This window comes from Helicoverpa armigera, chromosome 12 (assembly GCF_030705265.1).
Source record: "Helicoverpa armigera isolate CAAS_96S chromosome 12, ASM3070526v1, whole genome shotgun sequence".
NCBI classification, from domain to species: Eukaryota; Metazoa; Arthropoda; class Insecta; order Lepidoptera; family Noctuidae; genus Helicoverpa; species Helicoverpa armigera.
The window spans coordinates 11,808,710-11,816,719 of record NC_087131.1 but is presented as its reverse complement, the minus strand read 5'-3'; the positions used below and the strand labels follow the sequence as shown (position 1 = coordinate 11,816,719).

Below are 8,010 nucleotides of genomic sequence, written 5' to 3'. Positions count from 1 at the left end.
TACAATGTTTGATACAATTGATAACCCGTTTTACAAAGCGGCATGGGGTTGCTCAGGTAACTGCAGGTTTGATATACAGTGTGGCGAGAAGGGGACCTTAACATACCTTTCAGGGAAAAGGCTTGGCAGTTGATAAAGCATATAGCGTCATCAAAGTACATCTTTACTTTAAGTTGTAAAATAGTATAAAAATAATAAATAATATTTTTCCTTAAAAAGTTTTTTTAGCCAAATCTATCTATATCTATCTATACATATAATAAATCTGTAAAAAGTGATTGTTTGTTCGGGATTCACGTAAAATCTACGAATTTAATGCAGACAATGCTTATATACAAAAGTTCTATGTAACTTGGGGTATTACTTAGGCTTTGTTTCATCGAAATCGGTTCACTCTATTAAAAGATATGATTAATTTAGTGAATTCAAGATGTAAAATATTACGACACGCAATCTGTTTGACAAAACAGTACAGGTTAAAGTAGCTCCATCTGTGGTAAATAAAATACATCAAGAAGCGAGGTGGTAAATAACAATGAATTACCATTTACATTCTTTATATACTATTATTTCAATAGATGGAGTTGTGTATTTTCCGTAATTCACCATATTTTAACACGTAGTGTAATTTTTCGATAGACATTTCAATAGTGTTTGTCAGTTTGCCGTGCCACATCAAAATCCAACTATAATTATTACCTTGATGAAAGGAAAATTAATAGATCTCAGCCAAATTTAAAACGGTGCCATCTAAATTATTTTTTGAACATTATGTCAAAAATGATGACTTTAGTGGAACAATTAATTATAATTTAAAGTTACAGATGGAGTTCATATCAGGATTTTTTCATAAACATAGTATAGCTTATCTTTCACTAATGTGGTGGCCTTAAACAAATTACTTTGAGTGAGTAGTATTATTTTTTCTGATGCAAAATATGAAAACCTAGAAGAAATCAGGATCTATCTCTCGCAAGCGCTGCTAAGCGTGAGATAATGTAGGCTTCTGTAGCTTTAAAAACCAGCCCAGATACAAAGTGCAGATAAGAAATGGGAGCTGCCTTATCGCGTCTGAAAACGTACAAAATACGCGTCGCATACCAGAGACATGCTTACTTTCAACTTCCGATCGCAATTAATACACTGTTCACGATTACGAACAGTCTCAGTTAGACCCGAGCCAAGTCTAAAAAAACACCTTTTATATAAAACTACGTTTGATATCATTCAATTACAAAGACAAAATTGTTCTCTGTTGCAAATCCTATCCACCTATATCCTATCCTAATCCAGAATGCATTGCAGGTGTGCATTGCACAAAAACCAATGGTATCCTATTCGAGAAGTCAAAAGAGTTGACCTGCCAACGTCAGCTTCTGCGCTAAGCAAGTGTTCTTAATAGTACCATCAGAATTACATTCATCGTTGAATGAGGTGAATAAATTTTCAGAAACCACAATAACAGTAGGAGCCAAAGCGTATTATCGCTTCATAGAGCTCTGATTGGCCCCAGGTGACCAAGTCAGGTCTGATTTGTTCGTTCATCAGATCTTTGAAAGTATTTCGGTGGATACTTACTGTCGTCCTGTTTACGTGTGACACAAAATATGGTATATAAACGTCCTCCGCAAGAGCGAAATTTTCCCAGTGTGCGGTAGTGACGCACAGTATACAACACTTATGTTTCTTTTGATTTGCTGGCTCCACCAAGAAATGACAAATTGCGAGCGTACATTTTGAAAATGTTGGCAAAACTGCAGGTTTCAAGTACGAACACATGAAGTGGACTCTCTCAGATACGTACATTTTGCCTATTCGTGAACTAATGCAAACATTTCGGTGGAGTCCCGGCTTAGGCCACCACATTAGGCGTGCGCGATCCTCGGGCGTGTGAGTAGCGCGGGCGCCGCGCGTGCGTCGCGAGCGCGTTGCGTGAGCGTCGCGTTTTGCTGCCCTGCGGCATTTGTAGCGCGCTCGCGGCGCGCACGCGCCGCTCTCCTTAACATTTTACTGCTAAGGCGTTTAGCGGGCGGCGGGGATAGCGGGCGAAGGGGTAAGAACGCAACTCGAGCGCCGCGTGCTCGCCTCGAGCGCGTCGCTTGCACTCTTCACACATGCCGCAGGGCAGCAAAACGCGATGTTCACGCAGCGCGCTCGCGACGCGCGACGCCCGCGCTACTCACACGCCCGAGGATCGCGCACGCCTAATGTGGGGTCAGCCTTACCATAGTGAGTAAGTGAAACTATCCTACCCTATGCGCCGCTGATGATGATGACTCATTTCATCATCCATCCAGCTATTCCCCAACTATGTTGGTGTTGGCTTCCAGTCGCCGAATCTGTTCGAGTACCAATATTTTGCTTGGAGCGACTACCTATCTGATCTCTTCAATCCAGTCACATTACAAGACATTATCCATGGTAAGACTGACAGACTTTCTGGCTTCTGATTAGTCACAGCAGCTGCAGAAAATGTACAAATGACAGCTTTGTCAGACTCAAAGCATATAGACATAGATTATAGCTGTTTCCTGTGAAAATTACTTACGCACTATACGTAATAATTTTCCAAATTGGCTGACTAGATCCAGAGATATTCCCAACGTCACAAACTTTACTTCTTTTGTTTAGATAAATGGTCACATCCACAACACAACCTTGATCATTGAATCTATGCGACTGCTAAGTGCTAATCCTAATTATACTGTCACGTGAAAGAATGCACCTACGGGATAAGTAGTATTTTGACGATTCTATATTGCCCACGCAGACGAAGTTGCGGGCAACAGCTAGTAGTGAAATAATAGAAGGAAATATGAATATTTTAGTCAATTAAAATGTTATATGATTAAACCTTAATGATCTCTTATCAAAAAGGACTTATTTTTCCGTTCTCGTTTACTTGGTAATCGTAGAAAACTTCTCGCATAGAAACAACGTGGTTTGAGGTGAAAACTGACGGAAAAACTATGTTGCCGACAAAAGCGGCACATGTGGTTTTTCTAGTTATCAATGTGGTACAATTTGTGGAAATAAGTGTAACTCTGAAATTAGGAGACAAAGGTGTCTGCGAAAAACCAGTGCACAAGTAGGTGATGAAATATTGATATTTTTTAAAGTTTAGTTTTTAATATCCCATCTAGTAAAATGAGAACTCAAGAAAAACCTTGCTTCCTTTCAACATGATTCACTGTAAATGTAGAGGTAAATAATTGTAAGTCCTGATTTATGTATGGACCGACGAAGTAAGGCTTTAAGGCCTACGGACGCGGACGGGGTGATAGAAGATTAGATAACTACTTGGATCGCTTACTAGCATATTTAGACACTGGATATCACGCGGTTTCACAGGTAACCTACCAAAGGATCCCATTGCCAAGGCACGAGAAGAAATCCCTTTTAAAATTGGAATTATAGTTTTATGTATATACGAGAAGATATGATTTTTCTTTGGTCGTCTAAATCAAGCAAAGGATTCGTGGACGGGCCTTAGTCGCAAAGAGATTCCACCGTACCTCATAAACATCAATCGTTAGTCATGGTGACCATTCCCATGTCTTAGATGTTCTTTAGGGTAATCAGATAATGAAATAGAAATCAGGATATCATGTGAAGCACTTTTAATATGCTCATTGAGTAGCACCCACCGTGAAACAGACTTAACAGTTGATGATGCTTGCTTAATAATATCATCGGTATTTTACCAGCTTTTATTAAACACACACAACACAGTCTATTTATTTGTTATTTAAAGAAAATGGTGAATAATAAAATTTGAATTAAAATTTTACTTTTTTTCTATAGCATCACAGGCGTTTTGGCTAGTCGAAAAAATATACAGGTATGAATAAAATTCTTAATTATTATACTCTCACGACCACTGTTTACACTGTCACCCTGTAAAAAAATATAAGATTGGCTTTTGGTACCTACATATATTTTAAAATGGGAAAGTAAATCTGTTTGTCCACCTATCACGCCAAATCTACTGAACCGATTTAATTTTGGCACACAGATTGTTTTGAGCTTGAGAAAAGAGATTGGCTACTTTTTATCCAGGCGTTCAAAGAGTTTCTATATGCCTAAATCTCACCTTTTTAACTTATATACAATTAACATAATTCTTCAACTTTTTGCAGCACATGATAACTGGGATCAAGAGCTTGGAGGGAGACACCAGGGTAAGGAGATCGGTTTTGCAGAAAAACATCTACCCCAATGCTGAGGTTCAAATTATTCTTGTATTCTTAAGATTAACGATAAAGAGCTCGACATACTGCGATCTTTTAGTTGGTTGATAGTTCATAACTTTTTATCTTAACTTATCTTTTATTATAATAAAAAATCGGTCAATTGAAGTTCTTAGAGTATTTTGTTAAAGTAGGATGTTTTGTTACAATCCTTGTTACAATCTTTTCATCAACGCATAGCTTCTCATTCCATGTCATGTATATAAATTTTTGTCTTTTGCTGACTTTTGTATCCGATTACATTTATCGTATCGTAGATTCTGATTTAGTAATTTTCTGAACGATTAATTTCTATTTCAAAAACAAAACCTACTGTGTTTCCTAAAAACCTATTGTTTAAAATATTTTATGCTAATGCCACTTTTCTTGTATGAATTACAGGATGTGACAATACGGCCTGTTTGCTGCAGTCAATACTATCATGACGAGGAGCTCGATCAGTGTTTGCCAGTATGCAATATGGGGTGTATAAACGGCGACTGCGTAGACGTGGACAAGTGCGTTTGCGAGCCGCCACTGATGTTCCTCTATGGCGCTTGCGTGCAGCCTGTGTGCAACTCCATCTGTGTGAACGGGCGCTGCGTGGGGACCAACCGGTGCGAGTGTAGCCCCGGCCACGCGCCCGATCCCAGAGACGCCTTCAAGTGCAACCCCATCTGCGACACCCCCTGCGTAAACGGCACCTGCGTGGCGCACAACAAGTGCATCTGCAGCGTGGGATACGAGCCTACAGGCAACAGTGCAGTCTGCAGGCCTACTTGCGCTGGCTGCGACCATGGACAGTGCGTTGCGCCGAATCAATGCATCTGCTCTGTTGGATACGAGCGTATAAACTCGACCTGCAAGCCACAGTGCAGTTTTTGCAGCAACGGCGACTGTGTAGCACCCGGGAAGTGTGAATGTCATGAAGGATACGAGCTTAAAGGGGAAGACTGTGCACCAATATGTTCACCACCATGCAACAATGGACAATGTCTTGCGCCTGATAACTGTTCCTGTAACCCTGGTTACAATCTGACAGCTACAGGTTGCGAACCTATCTGCGCCAAACCATGTGTTAATGGGAAATGTTCAGCACCCAACTTCTGCTCTTGTGACGCTGAATACAGGAAGCATGACACGGACGAATATACTTGTTATAAGCCTGTACACACATGTACCCCACCTTGCAACAATGGGCAATGCCGTGAGCGCAATCAATGTCTTTGTCATCGTGGATATGTTAGGACTGATAATGGCTGCAAGCCTCGCTGCTGTGAGTCTGGGTGTGAGAATGGACACTGCAATAAGCCGAAGCACCACACGAAATGGCATAAACGCAAGAATCCAGAATATGAGCCAGTGGGACTATTTAGCACTTTAAGTGTAGCTGGTATTGAAGGCATGTGGGTTGCAATCGCTGCTGGTGGCCTATTCCTCCTCCTTTTGATTATTGTGATGATCCAGCTACTCTGTAAGAGTTAGCAAATAAGATGAGTGTAATTGAAGTAAGTTGAAAGAGGTATCTATACAATCCTATTTGCTGTACATATTACGTAAGATTCTTATGAGCTTTATTGTAATTTTCAGATTGTGCTGATTTGTGAGGTTCACCTAAGGCAGCTCTTACAGCAAACATTATGACACTACAGCCAGTATAAAATACACGAAGTGTGCTTTTTGTATGGTTTCCATAATATATTCGCGTTCTTAAAGTCATATCTCTGAGCAACGAAGCATGATGGGTAATGTGGGATTGAACTTTTGTATAGTTTAAAGATTGTGAGAAGATTAAACAATTTTTTATGATTTTATTTTAATTTTTCCCCCAAGTATGTGATACTGTCACTATGTAATTTAATAACTAATGGCGTCCAAAGCCTATTTCGTCCATGTAAGAAGATTAGTCAGCTGCGCAGGATATATTATAGTGCACAAGCATTTCCGCAGACACAAGTGCACTCACTATGTCACCCCTTTACTCCCATAGCCCATGAGACGACGAGACACAACTGGGGAGAGATCAGGACATCAGGAGCAGGATCAACATTAACGTGCTCTCCCATGAATGGGTATATCAAACCAGCTTCCAGAACCCGGACTGCTTTGTGAAAGCTTCTTAGTTTATTTCATAGTTCTCGCTATGTAACAGGTGCAAAAAAGGAGCATATTAGGGTTGTCCGGCTTATTGAAAAGATGTTGAGGAAATCAGATAGACAGTCGCTCCAAGTGAATACACACTCAGCTGCATCCAATAAGAGTAGAAGCCGATCCTTGTACAGTTTGAAAAGGCTACAAACAACAACCGGCAGCTTTTATAGTTGTGCGACATACAGGATAAATACAGTTTCGACAGATACTGAACATTTGAATGTCTAAATTAGGAACTACAGGTAAATGAGGGATACACACTCACTATAGACGTAAATCAATTGACCATAAAATTCAAATGTACTTATATTATAAAGCTGAACAGTTCGTTACTTGATTAGATACTGGTCCTATTTTACAAATGATTTCTGTGTCATCAGCTCATTTTTATCGAGGAAGTCAAAAGCCTGTTTTTTTTTATCTAAGTGAGCGAAGTACTTTCCACGAGACGCAGGTGAAACCGCTAGTGGAGTCTAGTCCATAATATAATGAATTATGTTTGGGCTTGAAAAGAATTATGACCTTTTATTTGTTTTAATTCAGAAAATAATAAAATTTTGACATGGCTCTAGAAGTCAGTGTCTGCAATTTGCTACGTTCAGTTTTCTTTTTGGGAAATCGGTTAAAAAGTGGTAATTCGAAAAAGTAGAAGAAATAGTTTACTTTGAACTTTTAAATGACACATTGCAACATTGCCAACATCTTATCGCTTTGAGGTCTTGCCAGGAAGGAAATTCGTCTGCAATTCCCGATAACCATACTTTGTAGCTACAATAGTCCTGACTAATTGCTATATAAGTACGTAGTAATAGCGTTATGTCCGTTACTTAAAAATGTGCTATTTCTATTACCATAATTCAGACTTGATAATATCATCAAAAAAGTGACATATAAATAATGTATGTAATTCTCATCCCAATGCAGGTGCACTGGTTGTGTGTGCACCGCTCTTGTGCTGCAAACGGGGACGCATTTAAACGCGGCTATTGATGCAAGAAATGTTGCCCAAGGGAGAAAGATATGAATTGAATACTACCTGAAACGACTGACAAAAATGTTCGAATGACAGCTGGCTCCTATTCACTTGATGTGCCTTCTGGGCTGCGGGTTGTTCGAAAGAGATAGCGCGGCCCTGGTACATAAAAGGCCTATGACGGAACACGACGGTTTTTAGTCAGTAATAGTCTGACACTCCCTCACCGCTGCTAACCCACAGCGGGAGGGGTCATTTGACGTCGAAAAAAAAATGTGCTTTCTGAAATACGGAGGCAATCCTTGTGATATGATGGTCCAAGGACCGTGATAAACTGACCCTAAAAGTAAAAGTTTTGTAACGTATGTTTACGTTAAAACATTAATATTTAGATAACTTATTAGTTATTAGATAATTTATTTAGTAACTTAACTTGGTTACTATATGCTTTCAGTCAACTGAAAACTATCCGTTACAGTCGTCACGGAAACTAGCCATGAAGATACATTACATTGTTGTAATCACTACAAACAACGTGTAACTTAATTAATGCAAACTGAGTTAATTAGGTACTTAGTGCATATTGTTTACTTGAAAAGTAATAATCGAATTAAGGTTGTAGCCTACATATTAAATTGCAAAGAAATTGAACGTAAA

General features: G+C 39.4%; 2 protein-coding genes across 5 annotated transcripts in view; one reads left to right on the top strand and one right to left on the bottom strand.

Moving 5' to 3' along the window:
- Positions 1-8,010, bottom strand: part of LOC110382021 (V-type proton ATPase 116 kDa subunit a 1) — a 161,964-nt gene that overhangs the window by 140,109 nt on the left and 13,845 nt on the right.
- LOC135117633 (epidermal growth factor-like protein) lies at positions 2,911-6,038 on the top strand. 4 transcript variants are annotated; one of them, XM_064037200.1, is made up of 5 exons: positions 2,911-3,088; positions 3,805-3,841; positions 4,140-4,226; positions 4,632-5,737; positions 5,820-6,038. In XM_064037200.1, exons 1-4 carry the CDS (start codon positions 2,970-2,972, stop codon positions 5,712-5,714), a joined length of 1,326 nt encoding a protein of 441 aa, XP_063893270.1. In that variant the 5' UTR covers positions 2,911-2,969; the 3' UTR covers positions 5,715-5,737; positions 5,820-6,038. The 4 variants fall into 4 exon arrangements, with proteins under 4 accessions (XP_063893270.1, XP_063893271.1, XP_063893272.1 ...); XM_064037201.1 differs by having other exon boundaries at positions 2,912-3,088; positions 4,140-4,181; XM_064037202.1 differs by having other exon boundaries at positions 2,975-3,092.

Excerpts from the sequence above, each read along its gene's own strand:
- LOC135117633 (XM_064037200.1), top strand. The coding sequence starts at position 2,970 with ATGTTGCCGACAAAAGCGGCACATGTGGTTTTTCTAGTTATCAATGTG. Across the intron at positions 3,842-4,139 it reads CTAGTCGAAAAAATATACAG|CACATGATAACTGGGATCAA; the intron begins GTATGAATAAAA and ends AACTTTTTGCAG. Across the intron at positions 4,227-4,631 it reads ACATCTACCCCAATGCTGAG|GATGTGACAATACGGCCTGT; the intron begins GTTCAAATTATT and ends TATGAATTACAG.